General features: G+C 40.2%; 1 protein-coding gene across 2 annotated transcripts in view; it reads left to right on the top strand.

Moving 5' to 3' along the window:
• The first annotated feature begins 459 nt into the window (after window positions 1–459).
• LOC126252070 (protein fuzzy) overlaps window positions 460–21,186 on the top strand; it is a 163,902-nt gene continuing 143,175 nt past the window's right edge. For both annotated transcript variants that reach the window (XR_007545826.1, XM_049952917.1), the window contains exons 1-2: window positions 460–672; window positions 18,233–18,354. Coding sequence is in view for 1 of the 2 variants with exons in the window: in XM_049952917.1 (XP_049808874.1) it covers window positions 580–672; window positions 18,233–18,354 (215 nt within the window). In the remaining variant the exon portion in view is untranslated. The remainder of the gene's footprint in view (window positions 673–18,232; window positions 18,355–21,186) is intronic.

The raw sequence follows: 21,186 nt of genomic DNA, 5'->3' as shown, positions 1-21,186 counted from the left end.
ACATGGGTGCTTTCTATATATTTCAATGAATTCACTTACAAACTTTCGAGAACACTGACGAGTATCAGCCATTTTAATTCCCAGTGAGCACAAATACAAACACTAGACTGAGCAAACAACTGTTTCGCGCCAAACTTGCGGCGATCTCCTGTCCACACGCTCCAACTTGTCTACGCAGATGTGGTTTGAACCCACAGATTTGAGAGGTTTCGCTCAAACCTCCAACTCCAACTTCCAGGTTTGCACACACCTCAGGTTGGTGCAAATCTTCTGTCCACACGCAACGATCTGTCTGCGCAGATGTTATGTGCGCAGATATTTGCGCAGACAGATCGTTGCGTGTGGACGTGCCTTTATACTCTGGTCAACGATTTGATTTTGATTTTCTGTAATTATAACAACTTTGCTGACGCTTATAGACCGTTTTTTGACTTAATTTCTTTGGGTGGGGAAGTCGTTTGTAAACATTGAGGGTGTTTGGTTGTTCAAGATTCTAAAACTGAATTTCACGTGCGGTTTAATACAGATCAGTAATGTGCCCTATTTAGTTAAGTGGAACTAGTAATGTAGCGACAAGAAATGAATGCTGCAAATATGAGCGCGCACATAATGTGTTTGACGTCCGGCGGTGGACTACCTTTGTTTTCAAGAAAAAAAGGAGAGGGTGAACCTGTACGTATCAACAGTACTTTTACAAGAACCCTATGTTTACAGAGGAAATAATTAATAGATTGCTTTCATTCTCCATGGATTATTGCCTGCTATAAGTGAAATGAAGGGAACTTGACCATTAAGCAAGTGTTATTGTAACGTTATGCGAATGTGGGGTCTACAGAAACTACTTATACCAAATCATAAAACCCAAAATTGCAACTATGTCCACAATCATTACTACCTCAAAAAACACAACAAACCAACAAGATTGGAATCGAACACTTCCCTTGACCTGTTATCCTTACGACATCTCCACGTATAGCTGTCCCTGGTCTGAGACGCCGGAACTTTAGTAAGTCTCATTTCTTTGTGACACACTGAACACTCCACGACTTCATCCAAAAATGCGATTTTTTTTTGTTGAGACAACGCACTGTCCCCTATCATCGCTGACAACCGAAAACTGCTGACCTTGTCAGTCATATCCATACCTACCAAAGACATAAAAAAAAGCAATTTGCCAAAATTCACACACGACGAACAGAAAAAAACTACAATGTCGACGAAAAATATTCTGCTGAAAGCACATTCACTATTGATACCACACAAGTGCAATGCTACCACGCAAATGAACCCCATACGCCACGTAACACGCTACCTATAAACACACCACTAGAGAGAACCACTGACCGCAACAATACGCCACCTATAAACATGCTCACACGGAAACTAAACCAAAAACATCACCTAATACACAACACATAAACACACCACCAGAGAGCACCACTGATCACATCAAAACGACACCTACAAATACGCCACTCTCACAAACTAAATTCCGCACCATCGTGACGTCACAAACTACAACAGCCTTACGTCATGGGTCAAAGCCAATGGGTGGGATCGGACGCTTCGGTCGGCCCTCAGCAAGCATTAGCTCCATTGGGATTTGTTCCAGTATAACTTAAGCTGAGTCTATCTTCTCCCTAATAAAATGATGTTTGATATCAATATTTTTCGTCCTTCCACTATAGCTGCTTGTTTCGCATTAGTCAGCCGCATCTTTTCTATTACAATAAAGTTTTATATGATCATTTTATGGACATGGGGGGACCTCCTTTTTTAACTTGTGCATGCGTAGTGCCTCTTGACAAGCTGAAGCCAGGGCCATGTATTCAGCTTCAGTAGTTGATAAAGCTACTGTGGGTTGTTTCTTGCTGTTGCAAGAAATACCAGCTCCTTTTGATTTAAACAGAAAACCTGGGATTGACTTCCAGTCCTTTTTGTCTCCTGCCCTATCATAACTCTGTATCCTCTGATGATGTATTGATTTTGTTCTTTAGAAGACTGCAAATTGAAGTCCATAGTCCCTTTCAAGTACCTCATGATTCTTTTATTTGCCTGCCTGTGAGGCATGCCTGCGTCATTGTTGAAGTGATGTAACAACTGCAATTGCATATGCAAGATCAGGTCGGGTTCCCTACTGTGCATACATAAAACTACCTGTAGCTTCTCTGTAGGGAACATTTTTTGTGGCTTTTCTCTCTTTGTTTTGGGGCTCATATCATGTGTAAGAAAGTACTTGATTGACTTCCAAAAGTGTTACCACTGGATTGCAATCCTCTGTGTTGTATTTATTTAATATTTGTTCTACTTAAGGAACTTGCTCCATCCATAATAGTTCCCTCTTACAATCCCTTGTTATTTTTATGCCCAAGCAATTTGACACTTCTCCTAACTCTTTCAGTTTAAAGCGTTCCTTGAGTTTTGAAGCTTTCCTTCTCTTATGGATTATTATTGTACTAAAAGTTAACATGTCATCGACTTAAATTCCAAAAGTCGGTACATTATTTCCTTTATTTTTCTGATAAATACATGGATGTGCTGTACTTCTTGTAGGGTTCATGTTTAAGTGTGCTTTATTTAGCTTAATATTCCAGTTGCGACTACCTTGTTTTAAACCATAAACTGCTTTTTAAATCTCATGATGCATTTGTCCGTAAAAGTTCTAGCGTTAAAATCAGTCTCTGGGATTTTTATAAAAAATACCTCTTTCGTATCACCATGCTGGAATGCCATAACATCATCAAAGTGATCTATATGTAGGTCTTGTTTAGTTGCCAAACCAAAAAGACATCTTAATGATATGGGGTATATTTCTCTTCATTGTTTACACCCTTTGTCTCAGCACAGCATTTAACTACTAGCCATGCTTTGTACCTAAAAATGTGCCAGAGAAGATTCTTTGTATTCTTAAAAACCCATTTGGTATCTATTAGGTTTATATCTGAAGGTAAAACTGCCTTTTCCCATGTCTGATTTTGAGCATGTGACTGCAATTCTTCTTTAATTACTTGAATCCAGTTGTGTGATTCTTTGCTTTGTGAAGCCTCTTCTAATGACAATGGATCTGAATTCTCTCTCTCTGTAAAGTAATAGGTCACAAATGCATTTATTTTTATTAGCTTTGGAATTCTTGACGATCTTCTGAGTGTTTGACTTTGCTGTGAGGAATCACGGTTTTTATTTGTGTCTGATGAATTTGAATCTTCTGAGCTTCTTTTGGGTAAAATATATCTTGAGCTATTATTATCCTTATCTGTAATAGGCTCAGATTCATCTCTTTCCATTTCATCTTGCTTAATTGAGGGAATAATTATTGCCTCCTGAACCTATTTAGACTCTATTGGTTTTCTTCTGGTAATCGCTTGTTCTGGTGTCATGCTCTTTGAAGGTTTCGTAGGTGCTCTGTTAATGAGGTAAGCAGCTGTAGAAACTGCTTTACCCCCATGTTCTTTTGGTGAGCCTGCATTAGATAGTAAGTGTCTGGCTTTTTCTAGTAATGTTCTGTTAGCCTATATCTTTCTGCTACTCCATCGTGTTCCGGCTTGTAGGTGCTGTTGTTTGATGATTTATTCCCTCATTCTGCAAGAAGTCTGCTAGTTCATGGTTCACATATTCCTTCCCATTGTCTGTGCACAAGGTCTGAACGTTACAGCCAGTTTGTTTTCCCACTAGCGTCATAAAATTTCTAATGACTCCCAGGGCTTACAGAAGCATCCGATTCCATTTGTCTGCTTTGACCCATGATGTCACCAATATGGCAGAAACGACCATTCTCAACGGCTCCAATACGGTGCCTGTGACGGCATTACATAAACACAACAAACACGAAAATACATATGAAACAAACACATCTCCTTCCAAAAATATAATCAAACTAACGAACCAGCGTGGGAAATTGGGGGTTTTTGGTTGGGGACAGACGAAATATAAACACATACAAACACACACCACGATGCCAAACCACACAAAACAACGACATAAAAACACCACAAAATTTTCAAATTCCACTACACTTACAATATCGACAGGAATTGGTCACTTCCCGTCACTTACATAGCTCAACCGCAATTGTCAATACCAGAAACTAAAAACCAACTACTCCAAAAATTATAATACACCGCACTATCGATATCACAAAACCAACACATATAGGGACAAAAATTGTGATCTGACACTTTCCTTATCTATATAGAACAACAGCAGCTCATGATACCAAAACACAAAGCTATGACACATTGGAATCGGATACTTCCGTTGACATATATAGGTTAACAGTGGCTCACGATACCAAAACACATGTACAGTGGTGGAAATATTTATTGCATCACCTCTTACAATTGACAATTTTTGTTACAATACTTCAATAACTAAGCTAAATTTGCCTGATTTCTTTTGATTTCTATCAGAAATGAATATACACAATAATTTTTGTCAATTCGTTTTTATTTTTAATTTTTGTTTCTATAAAAATGTTTTTTTTTATTTTTTTTATTTTTTTTTTATTATAATTTAACACTTTCTTGAAAAATGAGTGTAAGTGAATATGTCAGCTATTCTGTTTGCTATTCTGAAATATGAATACTAATGTTGAAAGAAACACTGCATATTAATATTGTAACATAACACGGATGTTTGTATTGCCTCATATGAACACACTGTTGCATTAAATAATTTGTTACTCCACCACGCGCCTTAGTCAGCGCTTGGCTTCGTGAAGGCATTGAAAGAATTAACTTTTTAATGTACTCCTCACTCAGTTCATGAAACCACTCACGCACAAGGGTCTCCAATAGCTCCCGTTTATTCCGTGGCTTCGTTTTGGTGATAGCATTTCATATAATCTTTCAACAGTTCTCAATAGGATTGAGATCAGGGCTATTTCCAGGCCACTCTAATACTCGAATCCCACTTTGTCGAAGGAAAGATTTTACCTGAAATGTAGAAGATCGTGATAATTAACCAAGAAAGTAATTTGCTTCGTGTTTGGTACAAGTATTTGTCATAGGACTCACCTTCAAAGCTCTATGGCAAGGAGCAGAGTCATCGTGAAAAATGCAATTGGAAACATCTCCAAACTGGTCTCTAATGGTTGGCATAAGCTTTCTTTCAAGGATGCCATTGTTTAAGTCCAGACGACCTACTCCGTGACTGGAAATGCACCCCCAGACCATCGGTCCTTGTAGGTGTTTGACTGTATATGTTATGCAGGATGTCAAAAATTCTTCACCTTTTCTTCGATGCACGAACACTTTTCCATCTGAGCCATGCAGATTAAATTTGGACTCGTCTGAAAAGATTACTTCATTCCACATCTCTGGTGTCCATGTTGCATGTGCCTTTGCATGTTGTAGTCTCTCTTGTCGCATTATCTTGTTCAATAAAGACTTCCTTCTAGGATGACGGGCTGCGAGTCCAGCCTCCATTAGTGTATTTCTTACAGTTCTACTGGTTACTGAGATGTTGCACATTTCTTCCCAGTCTCGCTTTAGTTCAGTTGATGACAGGCGACGATCACTGAGCGAATGCCTTTTCAGTACGCTGTCCTGTTTGGCAGTAGACGCCCTTGTGTGACCTCTTCCTTTCTCACAATCAACATTTCCATTTGCCCTGTATTTTTTTAGTAACTTCGAAATTGTAGACTGATTAAATCCTGTCTTAGAGGCTAACTCTCTGGTGCTGAGACCAACAGATGAATAAGCAAGTATAGCAGATTTATTTTCTGGCGTAAATTCAACTGACCTGCCCATCTTCTCACTGCAAAGTCTCAACCAAAAATGCCAGTATGAACACTGATTTCATTGTAAAACCAAGCGACAACAACGAAGAGTTGTGTATTGTTGTAAAACATGCGTGAAGAAGTCAGGTTATTAAGGCAAGAATATGTCAACGAAGCTTAGCAACAATGGGACTGGTATAACCTGAAGCGAACTGCTGCAAAGGACAAAAAGACGAAGTAATTCATGGTGAAGCAATAAATATTTCCACCACTGTAGCTACAATGACAGTTTGCAACCAGACACTTCCCATGTCCTATATAACTCAAATACAACTCACAATACCAAAAAAATTGAAATTGAATACTACCCCTAAGATACATAAATCAACGACAAGTGTTGATACCAAAACATCAACCACCAACACATGCAGTAAATAATACTGACTCACACACACATAAAAATCCCACCGGACATTATAATAGACCCGAAAAAACGACTATTTACCACAAAGAAGTTCTGGCGCTACACACTAGGTCAGCCACCCCAATGACACACACACACACACACACACACACACACACAAACATGTAAAAAAAGAGGCTCCCAACCCATCCAAAACCTACTAACCCCCCCCCCCCCCCCCCACCTTCACCCTCCTCCCAAACCCAAAAATCCACCAACAGTCCCTGATCTGAGACGCCGCAACTCGGGTCAACCACATATTATGTTTACTTACGCTGCATTTCGCTATCTCCCTCACAAGTCCAAAAATTGCAGAAACTTAATGATGGACAACATGTCGTCCCACATTTTAGCCCACAGATGCGCACTATTAAACTTAGAGGCCATATCCATACCTAATAAAAGAAGCCACAAATTGAATTAAGCAACGCGACAAACAGCAAGCCACTAATATCAAACGAGACCGCAGTAACATAAACACAACAGAAACTTAATTCTTAACTCACTGAAACCAATTTCCGCCCTTCTATAGCAGTCAGGACTGATAAATGCACACTTCAAGCACTGATACCCAAATGAACCTAATACACCACATAACACATGGACCATACACGGACAACCAGAGGACACACCCAACTGCAACAAGATGACATCTACAAACACAACACACTCATAAACTAAACTCTGTGCCATCATGATGTCACACACAACAACACCCTTATATCACGGGTCACAGCCGTCGGATGGATCAGATGTCTCCGTTGACCCATTCAGGTATGCTACGAAAAATATTACCTTTATAGCCTGGGATGTTATTGAATTTAGCATATGTTAAAATGAAGGACTAAGTAAGGCACAGGTCTGTTTTTGTTTTCTCCAAAAAAATTTCTGCTCCGAGATACAGCCCTCAAAGAGACACCATTTTGAAGATGCGAATTTTGGAAAAACTTTTAAAATGCTGTATCTCTAGAACAGTCCTAGATATTTTGTTGTTTTTTTTATTTGAAAGATAATTGCTTTATGATTACAAATAAATCCTCCATTTGGACTTACCTGACAAAGTTCTTTTACTGTAGTGTTCTGAACTTTTTTGTAATTATGGATTTTTTTTTTTTTTTTTACAATGTGAATCGATAAAGTTATGATTTTTTTTCTGCTGATTAGTACCACATAGTCCTACATTCCCTGAAAAGGAGAGCCTCCATTTTTAGGTTGAAGAGGTTTTATAAACAACTGAAATTTGTGCCATACATAAAATCTGTTTTATTTACCACATTATCACATAACAGGCTCATAAAAATCAAAATCTACCCCTATTTAACATAATTTTAGTTTTGAATGATGAGTAAGAGACTCATTTTTCCTGCATTTTAAATGGTTCCAAAATTTATGTGAAAGGTCCAAAGACTTAAAGGTTTCAGTTTATGCAACTTCTGTGCACTCTGTTTTGTACTGAAAGTAGCCAGTCAATCAACTAAAAATGTGTTTCACTGCTTCAGTATCTTCCAATAGGAACTGGAGCACTTACAATCGTCAAAACCTTGTGAACAGGATGTGAGCACTGATGGCGTTGTTGCTGTCCTTCAGCTGGAAACCTATATCCAGCAACTGGTCCATGTGGTAGCCTTAAGTTCACCACAGTTTCATTTAACTCATAACTGGTGTCTATAATCTCTGCAGTCCACCAGTCACAGTCATACAGACATACCACAAACATCCCTCTTCTCAGGTTGTGAATGAAAATATTATCCTGCTGATTCTGAGGTGTTGGCCAAATGAATGAAATTTCTTCTTTCTTGCCCTTCAAAGTGCACGCAGCATGAGTTCGTCCATCACTTTTGACTCCAAAAATGTTTCTTCTGAATTCCTTTTACAGGAGTAGTTTGTTTGGACCATTGTTCTTTTTTATGCTCACAGAATTCTTCGATTTCCTCTTTGGACAAAAGAATGGGGGCTGTGGATGTGTAAGATTTCACGATTCTTGTAAAATCCTCAGCATTCTGAATTACATTTGTATTTGGTCTGGAAAGATTATGTTTTGTAGCATGGTGCTTCAGCGGGCCTCCTACACCATCACAAGGCCCAGTCTGGTGACCAGTAGCACTGTATACCCAGTCAGTTGGCACAAGCGGCTTACTCAATTCAAACAGCTGGTAATTATTTTTAAAATGACTTGGAGCACCATCAGAAATATTGATGATCTTCTCTGCCTCTGTTTGCAGTTAAAGAATTTGCTAGCAAAGCATGTCCTGAGTTATTTTCTGTGTCATCACTTATAACTGCAACACTTGTGGTCTTGTTTTGAAAATATGTCACTCCTGTAAAAATTGAAACGTGATCATTGCTCCAATGATACCCTTGTGGGAGAACTACAGCCCAGTTCTCAGCAAAATCACAGTGAAATACTAAACATAGTTCTTCAGCCTGTGTACATACCCATTCACTTCTTCAATGTATTGTTGTTGCAATTTCTTCAGATTCTGGTGTATTGCTGCTTTCACTGACAATTTACCAAGTTCATCAATGAAACTGTCAAATGCAACAGTTTTCTTAATTAGCTAGTTTTCCTCCCATGTCACATATGTAATTTCTTCAGAGTTATCTCCTATGTCTTCCAGGTCAACTGTCTGTAAAGACAGTCACCACATTCTTGGACAAACACATCTCTCGCTTTATGTTGCAGACTACTAATGACTCCGCACGCCCAACCAAGGTGTCATATGTCACATGCGCCAGTAAGTTCTTCAAATACAATGTTCAAAATTCGCGCAGTACACACATAAACAGACATCTCGAGGTGGGCGAGGAACTACCCACTTAGGTCGTAGTGCATAAAATTTTGATCTTCCAATATGTGAAGTTTTATAGTTGCTCTTATAAATTTCAAAAGTTGCTTTAATACTGTGTGTCATGTACCTCTTCAGTTTTGCAACTTTTTGACCTTCAGCTGTTACTTTTATAGTGTATTTTTTGTTGGCACTCTGGCAAGAACAGGCCCATTTATCTTCCAGATAAAATGAGTGTACTGTTTGAACTTGAGCTGCTTCTACGGGATGACGATAATAGGGATCTGCTCTTCCAAAGACTCCTTTTACAGACCTAACATTTCTTGATTTGTCTACTGTGTACTTTGATACTGATGAAACGTGGTTCGAAATTGTTTTCTTTGAAAATGTCTCTGGAATAATAGTTAAAACTTGCACCTTTTTACTGTAGGATGCACAATATTCAACAACTGAATTGATATTTGTGAAAAATTCCTGGCAAGAGATGCAAGAGTGCTTTGGTTCATTTTCTTCTGAAGATGGAATCCCTACTTTGAAGAGTGTGGTCAGTTTTTCTGTTGTGTATTTATTCATAGATTTAGTAATTTCTCTGTGCTTTCTTGATCCATAGAGCTTATGACTCGACTTCACTGACCACAGTTTCTTAACAGGACTAACACCTACCTCTATAGTTGAGTAATTCAGGGTATTTAATTTTTCTTCTATTGATGCAAAATCAGCATCGTCTGCATCGTGGGAGGCTGCACCTTGTTCAGATATTATCATTGTTGTTATTATGTCAGACCACTTTGAAACAAAGTCTTCAGACAAAGTCTGTTCTTTTGTTTGTCTTATATATCACTATTTTATAGATATGCAAACAGTCAGCACAATTCACTCTCCTGTGACCCCAATCAGAAGACATTCCAAACAGTCCTTTTCTCAAAACACACTGCAACTGTGTCAACTGGCAAATTCCTCATGAAAACACAGAACTCACTGCATGGTCTCATATTTTTTAGAAGCCTCTTCAGTAAACAAATTTACAATGAACAACTACAGTACATAAATCTGCAATGAACAACCACAACAAAGAAACTGACAAGAAACTACAACAAAATGTAAGAAATATCTGCAACAATTAGAGTTACAAGAATAACTGCTACAAATGAAGTGATAAGAAGTAACTGCAACAAAGACAATAGAAATAAAAATTGTAACAAAGAAATTAGTAAGAAATAACCTTGAAAGTTTAAAAAACTGATTTTTTAAAAATAAAACCTGTCCAACTTAAAGTTTAAGTTCTCCTTTACGGAGAATATGGAACTACATGATACTAATCAACAGAAAAAAATCTAACTTTTCTGGAGTGGCGTTTCTGAAAAAACTTTTTTTTTCTTTAAATTATAAAAAAAATTCAAAGGCGACAGTAAAATAACTTTGATGACAGATATGTGCAAACAGAAGATACCATTGTAATCATAAAGCAAGCATCATTAAAATAAAATAACTCTAAAAAAATATCTAGAACTGTTACAGAGACAGAGCATTTTTAAAAGTTTTCTGAAATTTGCATCTTCAAAATGGTGCTTACAGTGTCATCTTTTGAGGTGTCTATCTTGGGGTAGCAATTTTTTTGGAGGAAAAAAAAAAAAACAAAACAAAAAAAATGTGTTTCTTACTTATTCCTGAATTTTAACATATGCTAAATTCAATAACATCCAAGGCTATGAAGGTTACCCTGAAGCCTGAAGTGATATGGATTCCGCCAATAACCAATGAGAGGCAAGAACATAGACAATAAATTTTTAGTGCTGAAATTGAAACTATTGTCTTGTTTGCTGTTTAATAATCTTCCTTCATGGCAATCCTCCCATGACTTAATTAATAACATTGCTCCACCCCCCCCCCCCCCTTGGCTTAATTAAAAAACATTGATCCACTTCCTCAGCATGCTTGCACACGTTGATTTAGTAGCAATACAGAGAAGAGAAATATTTCACTGTTTTTTCAGTACATCATCTTTTGCAATGCTGTCCTTGCATTACATTAATTATCTCGTTCACAGGAATGTTTCAATTTCTCCTCCAAATGCATTCAAAACATGTCGTCTTTTGCTGCTCTCTCATTGGCAGCATAACACAAACATCTGACACAACTACATGGCAAATGCTGACAAAATTCCTGCGCAAAATATGTAAGTATGCCACTGTTCCTATTCTAGACTTTTACCCATGAACAGCAAGGGTCGCAGCACGCTTCCCTTGGGCACACCTGAAGTTACTTCTACATCTGACAATGACTTCGCCAGAAGATGATGGGTACGAAGCTCATTGAAACATTGTGACAAGATGACGCCCCCACTCGGCTGATAACCCGAGAAGAATTCATCAGTGGAATATGCTGAGAAAGACTGCAATCACATAACTGATGATATTATTTTTGCTCTAGCATCAAACACTTTTGGCTCGTCCTCTACATCACATGAGAAGTATTCCCATAGCTTTTCATGTTGAAGATATGTTGTGATAGCAAACTGCTACATATTGTTATACTCTCCCTTTCAAAACCGCGTGACCGCTACGGTCGCAGGTTCGAATCCTGCCTCGGGCATGATGGATGTGTGTGGTGTCCTTAGGTTAGTTAGGTTTAAGTAGTTCTAAGTTCTAGGGGACTGATGACCACAGATGTTAAGTCCCATAGTGCTCAGAGCCATTTTTCTCCCTTTCAATTTCTCTATAGACTGTAATGAGTTTACTGCCATAATTCCAGCTTCAAGTAGATCACTGAGCTTAGTTTTGTTTTGTGACTTTCAGCAAACTGCATTTGCTGGGTACACTGGCCCCAAAGCCTGTTGTATTTTTCACTTTGATATTCAGTAAAGTGATCATGGCTTGAAGAAATGCACAAGATGTGTTTTCTTTTACAAAAGCCTGCACACATTATTCAGAACAAACATATAGCTAAGAATAAAAAGCGAACATGAAGAAATTAATGGCAAAGAGCATATATAAGAGCAGCGACATAGGTGCTCATTTCCAACATATGTAAATATGCTTTATGAGGATAGGACAGGTGTTCGGCCATGATCTTGCTGAAGAAAACATCCTGGCACTTGCTTGAAGTGACTTAGAAAATCTACAGAAACTCTAAACCAGGATGGTCGGACAAAGCAAGCTTCATCCCCCTGAATATGAGGTCATTGTCTTAATAACTGCACTGCTTCATTCTGTTTGTCCATGTTGCACAACATTCTTTTATATAAACATATTTTTGCTCTTCAACACTGCACACATTGAGGACCACCACAGATGATTTCACAGCTACTGAACTTGCTGCTGTGCCCCCAGCACCAATTCCAATCCATGTAGAAAACTGGCCAGTCCATTTGGAAAAATGTCTCTTCACATTGTTTCCTCAGCCCACTTGAAAAACTGAGTCAGCCTCCCCCCCCCCCCCCCCCCCCTCTTGAACTCTGGAGAATGACAAGACATTACTATCATACACTATAGATCTTGACGTGTGATTTTCTTGTGAAAGCATTACAGTATTGTGCTGTGACAGAGTAATGTAGTTTTATCCCCTTTCATTGTTAACCCCTACGATGAATCCTCAAAGTAATCTTTGATTGTGTAGTGTGCATTACTTATAAAGAACATTTTAGCTGCCTTTTTAAACAGCTGTATTTCAGTAATCTATGTCACTTCCATTGGTTCATGATAAAATTTTATTCTGTGATAGAAAATTCTGTTTTGAGTTTTTGTTTGTTTTTTCCGTGGCAAATGTAAATCCATATGGTCCATGATTATGTATAGAACTATTTTTCCTGATATGCACAACAAATTGGTAGATGTACTCACTTGGCAGATTAAGATTATCCCATTTTTTTAAACAGTTCTTTACAGTGAGCCCTGCTACTACTACTACTACTACTACTACTACTACTACTAGTACTACTAGTAGTAGTAGTGGTAGTAGTTATTGTTCTTATGGACCTTTTCTGCAGGTTAAAAACTGTATCAGTGTTCTTTACTTTCAGTCCCCAAAAACTACTCTCATAGTTAAGAACTGAGTGTGTATTAGAATAGTACAGCATCTTGAGACATTGGCTGGTACAAATCCTAAGAGTAAAACGTGCAGATGGCTTACTTTTTGCCACCATCTTTGTGTGTGCTTTCCACGTTTATTGACAATCTGTATTCATTCCTAAAAACCATTTGCCTATTACACCAGCTATAAATCAATCACTTACGCTTAATGCAGTGCAATTATGTTCCCTCTTTAGGCTGACCAAGTGCAACAAGCATGGAAATCTATCCCACAACTGGCATTCGGCACCTTTACAACACAATGCATGCATGTTTGCATGCTTGATTTAGGCTGAAGTGCATACTCTTTGTTTTCTTTCTGTTCAGTGTCAATTTATTACATACTGCCCATTTGTAAACGTTCTTGAGAGTTTCATTTTCTTTCTTCAGTTTCAGTTCTGATGTTTTATGGCCTACAATGATGTTGCTGTCATCAGCTAAGAGAATGTTTTCTCCATATCTTCCCACTGTCTGGAAAGTCAATGATATGAAGAGTATACCACTTACCTCATAAAGGAGACATTGAGTTACGACTTATACGTAGTGAGCAACAATCTGTCTTTTTTGTATTGTTGTTATTCCATTCTGACTTTCCACTATTTGGAAAGCCATTGATATACACACTGATGGAAAAACACTATAACACCAAACAAATAATTAATTTAGAGTAATGAAATTTTGAGAATACATTTGTCTAGGTAACATGTTGAAGTGATTAACATTGCAAGATCACAGTTTAATGTAAGCACGAGATAAGCCATTACCATTGTGAAGTGCTGGTACATTAATGACTGGTGTAACCACCAGAATGTTGAAATCAAGCATGCAAACATGCATGCATTGTGTTGTAAAGGTGCTGAATGCCAGTTGTGGGATAGATTTCCATGCTTGTTGCACTTGGTCAGTCAGTACAGGGACAGTTAATGCTGTTTGTGGATGATACTGGAGTTGTCGTCCGAAGATGTCCTGTATGTACTCAATTGGAGACAGACCTGGTGGTCAGGCTGTCTGAAGCAACATGTTGACTCTGTAGAGCTTGTTGTATTATAACAATGGTACATAGGTGTGTGTTATCCTGTCGGGAAACACCCTGGAATGCTGTTCATGAATGGCAGCACAACCCGTCGAATCACCAGATTGACCTGCAATTTTGCAGTCAGGATGCATGGGATAACCATGAGATTGCTTCATCTGTCATACAAAATTGGACCCCAGACCGTAACTCCAGTTGTAGGTCAAGGTAGAACCAGCTTTCATCCGAAGACACAACAGACATTGGTGCAGGCATTGGAAGCTGCTTATGGCACACGGGTTATATGGCAGAATTAACTGGGAGTGTGAAATAGAACAGGAAAAGAGGGAATTGCAGAGAAGGGATGTGAGTGTAGAATAAGTGAAGTTAGGGGCACAGGTTGAAGTGGGTGTGGGGGAGAGACTAGTAAGATTGAGGCCAGGGGTATAAGGACAATTCCCACCTACTAGTTCAGAGAAACTGGTATTGGGGGATGGGGTTGGGATGTAGGAGAAATTCCTGATTTCCTGTCAGAGAGGTCACAGTTCATAGTATTTGATGGAAAGTCATCGAGTAAAACAGAAGCGATTTTTGGTGTTCCCCAAGGTAGTGTTGTAGGCCCTGTGCTGTTCCTTGCGTATATAAATGATTTAGGAGACAAAATGAGTAGTTGTCTTAGGTTGTTTGCTGCTGATACTAGATGTAGTAAAGTCATCAGAAGATCAGAACCAATTGCAAAATGATTTAGATAAGATATCTGTAAGGTACAAAAATTGGCAGTTGACTCTAAATAATGAAAAGTGTGAGGTCATCCACATGAGTGCTAAAAGGAATCCATTAAACTTTGATTACATGTTAAATCAATCAAACGTAAAGGCTGTAAATTCAATTAAATAGTTAGGGATTGCAATTACAAAAAATTTAAATTGGGAAGAACACACAGAAAATGTTGTTGCGAGGACAGACCAAAGACTGTGTTTTATTGGCAGAACACATAGAATATGCAATGAATCTGCTAAAGAGACTGCCTGCACTACACTTGTCCCTCTTCATGTGTGGTACTGCTGCATGGTGTGGAATCCTTACCAAATAAGATTAACAGAGTACACCAAGAAAGTTCAAAAAAGGGCAGCTTGTTTTGTATTATTGAGAAATAGGGAAGAGAGTGTCACAGATGTGAGCCAGGATTTGGAGGTGGACATAATTAAAACAAAGGTATTTCTCAGTGCAGTGGGATCTTCTCACAAAATTTCAATCACCAACTTTCCCTCTTAATGCGAAAATATTATGTTGGTGCTGACCTACATAGGGAGAAATGATCATCATAATAAAATAGAGGAATCAGAGCTCGCACAATAAGATACAGGTGTTTTTTTTTTTTTCCTGCCTGCTGTTCGAGAGTGGAATAATAGAGAATTGATGTGAAGGCGATTTGATGAACCCTCTGTCAGACTCTTTTAGATGTAAATGAGAGAGAATGGAGGGGGGTCAGCTGGCATTGGTATTGAAGCTGAACATGTTTTGCACAACATTATGTTCTGCCACTGGGTGCTGAGTTTTGCTCTTGGCCAGGATCTGGTGGTGGCCATTGTTTTGGGTGGACAACTGGTTGGTGGCCATTCAGTCGGGTGGACAACTGGTTGGTGGCTAAGCCAACAAAAATTCAGTACAAAAGTTACAGCAGGGCTGGTAAATGATATGACTACTTTCACAAGTGGTAGGATAAAATACTCCTGAAATAGGATGCACTGGATGGAGCCACCTGTACCTTCCACAAGGATATAATTCATTTGGTGGGTCATGGGAGGAGGTGTTGCTTAAGGGTGGACTAAGATACCTGTAGTTTGCAGATTGGGTGGGCCATAGAATACAGCTTTTGGAGGGAAAGGTGTGGTTGTGGGTAGATGATCAATTCTGGGCAGAATGATAAGTTGTAGAAGCTGGGGCAAAGGATGTGATTACATAAATTTTGGCAATATGTTGGAATTTCAGTGAGTTTTGGGTTACATATGAATCATTTGTAATAGTGTAAATTGTAATTTCTTTTAATTTCAGTGATGGTGAACACTTTCAGTCATCATAACCATCATTTGATCAGAGTTAATTTATCTAGACCAGGGCTTAACAACTGGCCGGTTTTGAGCGCGAGTACTCGCGTCTGCTCAGGCACGTGCTCGCGAGCAGGTGCAAGGTCACGGAGTAGGGAGGGAGGGGAAATGCGCGCGCACGTTTGAATGTGATCTCGCGTTCGTAGCGGATTTAACTAGCCATCTGAATGCTTTGAACATTTTACTACAAGGTAAAGATCTGCTAATTACTCATTTCATAGATCGAATACGAGCTTTTAAAATGAAATTGACACTTTGGGTGAGTCAGCTGGAAACAGGAAACCTAGCTCATTTTCCTAAATTATCATCCATGCAAGATGTCACAAAGACTGTGAACGTTATTCACATAGTTTAGTTGATCAGCGCTTTCAAGATCTGACAGCACTAGACAGTGATTTTGATCTGTTCTCTCCATATTCAGCGAATACTTAAGAGATTCGTCCTGAGCTGCAGCAAGAAATTATTGATCTGCAGTGTGACAGAGAATACAGAGACAACTTTCAGAACAAGAAAAACATTTTGGAATTCTACAGACACTTCCCTCAGGATAGATTTCCTCGTTTGCACAAACTAGCGGCGACAATAATATCAATGTTCGGTTCCACGTATGTTTGTGAACAACTGTTCTCTGCAATGAAATGTAACAAGACGCGCCTGAGAAACGCATTGTCTGATCGAAATTTAAACTGCACGCTGCGTCTAAAATGCACAAGAACAATTACTCCGAACATAGACGCAATTGTAAAGGGCAAAAAGTACAAGATAACCGAGAATCTCACACTTCAGTGACACCTTTTATTGTGTAACAGTTCACAAATTAATGCGAAGCTAATAAAATTATGTGGCATGTGTACATTCTCCTTTATTTGTTTCATTTGTCGCAGTAATAATTCGTGAGTGATATCCCTGCAGGTGGCCGCGTATTTACATTGACTGGCGGCAGCTGTTGTGTGCCCCACGTGACTTTCCCCACTCTCCGCTCTGGTCCTGTAGTGGGGGTAGCGTGCTCGCGCTGCTCCGTGCTCGCGCCTTGCTGCTCACAGCTTGCTCCGCGAGCACGTATGTTGTGAAGCCCTGATCTAGACTGTATGAGGAGCCAGTGCTTGGAGCCACTGCTTACTTCCAAAAAATAGCAGTAACCAACTGCCCAGTGCAGCTGGTTCATAGGTGTTAGGAGGAACAGGGAAATGTGTGTATGTTGTATGGAAAATCTGTATGTGGAGTAGATTTGGAAGGCAAAGCCTGCCTATGGAGGTTTTAGTAAAACCTTCAAGCATACTAAACAAGGGATTGTTCGTCACTGCAGATACATTGTGTGTGGATGACCAAGCTGTGAGGGAGAGACTTTTTGCTGTGGAAAGGATGGTAGCTATCAAAATTTGAGGTCATGATGGTGATTAATGAGCGTTATATATGTATAAGTTTTTATGGACTCTTTGGAGAGGTAGAGATCAATGTCAAGGTAAGTAACACGCTAGGCTTAAGAGGACAAATATGGAAGAGAAGGTGTTGAGACTGTGGAGGAATGAGGGTAGTGTCCTGGTCCTGAATTCAGATCATTAAGATGTCAAAAAAGAACCAAAACCAGTTAAGAGGTTTGGGTATTGGATGGCTAGGAAGGTTTCCTTTAGATGGGCCATAACCAGGTTGTGTGGGAGGGTGCCATGTGGGCGCCCTTGGCTGTGTTATGGGTTAGTTTGTATACCACCCGCTCATTGAAGGAGAAGCAGTAGCCAGATTAGTAATGCATTCAGTTTCAAGATTTTTCATGAAGGTATTGATTAATGAAAATTCACATGAAATTGAACTGAAAATTGCAACTTTTAAGTACTGTAGCCTGTGTCCTCAACATTACAACATGAAACCTGATTGCACTGTACACCACCTCATATTCACAGAGGCATTTCTACCATTTGTAACCATTTTGTAGTAACTAATTAAATTGGAATTTTTTGGGCATAGCTAACATTGTGATGGGACTTGCGCAGTGAAAACTTTTTGTATGATGAACTGTTTGTAGTTACTTAGGACTGTGCAGTGAGCTTCCACAACTGAATACATCTGTTCCATTTTGTTGCAGCTTCCGTTTCCAGTTGTGGCCTCACTAAATGGTGTTCACATGTTTGGAAAATGCCACAAAATGATGCTTCAGAGTACCTCTTCATCAGACATGACAGTTGTGTGGCATGAAGTAGAGGAAAGGTGAGGACAATGTGGGAGTAGTAAAGATAAACCTGATTGATGGTTTTTATATATAGTTGTGACCCTTAACAGAAACCTCCTTAAATTCACTTTCCAAGATAAGTAAGAAATGACAGAATGGAAACAAATAAAACAACAGGAAGAAAAGAAGACTTATTGACAGGACAAAACTATGTCTTCGTTTGAGTCTTAAATCCACACTTGGCTTTAGTGGGTTGTTCTGTTACCAAATGCAGTACAACCTACTTCACACCTTCAGTCAATCGATACCTCTCTTCTACTCGCAGAACTCCACAAGAAGCTCTTGTGCATATCTTGCTGCAGTTGCACTGTCGTGAGTAGTGATTTAGAGAAAAGGGGCTTAGCCACAACATAGCAGTTTTATTCTGTAGATGAGTGTACAAAATTGTGAAACTTCTTGATAGGCATCCTGTGAAGCCATTAAACCACATCCCTGCAAGGCAAGGTTTGGAGTCCAAGCTATGCTGCAGGGTTAATCTGGTAGAACAGTTCATACCAGTGTACATTCCTTTACAGATTTGAAGTATTCATTATAGAAATGATGAAAGGCAAAAGAAAAAATTAATGATTATTTAAATAAAAATAAATTTTTAATATACTATGTTTTTTAATTGGGCTAACAAGTATAAAATAATTTCTCATAGCCCCATACAAGTTCCTAACCCCATACAGACAGACCAGAAAATTTGTGATCGTGAATTTTTAAAAGCTATGGAAATACTTGTAAGATTTAAAACAAAAAATGTGGAGCACAAGTGATAGGTAATAACAATGAGGTGGACTGTTCATGCCTCAGTTATGTGTTGCATGCTTCCCACATTTGTTGTTTTAAAACTTTTAAAAGTATTTACAAAGCTACAGATATTAAAAATTCACTGTCACAAGTTTTCAGGACTATCTGTATCGGGTTAGGATACAGGGAGGGGGGGGGGGGTGTAGGAGAAACTATTTAATGCTTTTCAATCCAGTTTAAAAGTAAAATATATTAAAATTTTAATCTTTCAACATATTTTAAACGTAACGATGAGATTGTGTTCATGTTGTGGACGGTATTAATAATAACCATGGGGGAAGGGGGGGGGGGGCGGTTTTCAGATGACACAGTTATCTATAGTGAAGTACTATATGGAAGAAGCTGCATATATATTCAGTCAGATCTTGATAAGATTTCAAAATGGCACAAGAAATCACAAATTTCTTTAAATGTTCAGAAATGTAAAGCTGTGTATGTAGTAACACTGTTCACGTTTACGTCGCACTTCACTTAGCGTAGACCGGGACTGTGTCCTAGGCATGCCCAATGTTAACTGACTGGGCACGGCCCGTGCTGCCGGAGTTGTTGTTGTTGTTATGCTGGCAGAGGTCGCGTCCGAATTCTCGCGTGCCCTCTGGTGGACGAGACTCTACTTGCGGCAGCTACTGTCCGTGACGCGCCGTGCCAATGTGCGCCTCCCACGATCTTTCTGGTGGCTACTGCACTCCTCCTCCTTCGGGGGGTGAAGCCACTGTGATCCACTGCGTCGGAAGGTGGAGCGTCGGGCAAGAGCGATGACCCCCACATCCATTGGATGGCCGGAGTCGAGAGGATCTGCCCACCCTCGAGCCGGAACCTTCGAATACGGCTGGAAGTGACCCACACGAAGAGGCCCCCCTCGTCCCACAACCGGAGCCCGGGACAGAACGGGCGACAAGCTGTCAAACTCCGGATCCTGTTCCACCTCGGGAGGGGCAAGACCCAGTGGCGGGGATGAAGGGGAAGGGACGACCACAGGTGAACCAGCCTCCTGAGAAACCGGGCCTGCTAGGGGGGCCGGCTCTCCCTGGGGCATCTCGAACGATGGCGATGCCGGTGCTGGAGCTACTGGAGGCTGCCAAGGCTGAGAACCATCGCAGTGCGGCAGAGTCACAGCGGGGAGAGGAGGTAACGTCCTCTGTGAAACCAACACAGGTGCCGGCAATGGGGAAGCCGGTGTCCGAGAGGTCGGAGGGTGGGTGCCCGAACGTGGACATAGCTGATTTTGGTGACGACGTACCACCCGGTCCCCCGCCTGCAAGGTATAGAGCCGGCGGCCATTGCGGCGCAGTACCACCGCCGGTATCCAACTTGGATTGCAACCAAACCCACGGGCCCAGACCGACATACCCAGTGGAAAACCAGGTACTCCGTTTTGTGAAGACTGGCAAGGACCAGGCCGGAGGAGGTGCAGCAGAGTCCTAGGTTGACGCCCATGGAGGAGCTCTGCGGGGCTGCGTTCTACCATTGGTGTGGTCCGGTATGCCGTCAAGAAAAACGTCAATGCTTCCTCCGCAGGAAATTCGTGCACATACTTTTTCATCTGCGTCTTAAATGCGCGCACCATGCGCTCGGCTTCCCCATTCGATTGTGGATGGAAGGGGGGAGAGCAAACGTGCCGAATACCGAAGCGCCTACAAAAATCCTGGAAGGTCTGCGAAATAAACTGCGGTCCATTGTCCGAGACCAGGGTGATTGGCAGACCTTCCACAGAAAAGATTTTTGCTAGTGCCTGGATTGCAACTTCTGAAGTGGTTGAGGAGCAGCGAACCACATATGGGAAGCGGGAATAAGCATCAATGACAATGAGCCAAAAGCCATTGAGAAACGGGCCCGCAAAATCGATGTGAACACGTTCCCATGCTTGGGTTGCCGGCGGCCGTGAAGAGAACGCTGCCCTGGGAGATGCTTGTTGGCTCGCACACTGGGAACAGGCGGCCACCACGTGCTCAATTTGTCTGTCAATACCGGGCCAGTACACATGTCTGCGAGCCAAGGTTTTAGTACGAGAAACACCC

This window comes from Schistocerca nitens, chromosome 4 (assembly GCF_023898315.1).
Source record: "Schistocerca nitens isolate TAMUIC-IGC-003100 chromosome 4, iqSchNite1.1, whole genome shotgun sequence".
In the NCBI taxonomy this organism is placed as follows: domain Eukaryota; kingdom Metazoa; phylum Arthropoda; class Insecta; order Orthoptera; family Acrididae; genus Schistocerca; species Schistocerca nitens.
Note: the sequence above shows the minus strand (reverse complement) of the source record. Positions and strands in the feature narration are given on the sequence as shown.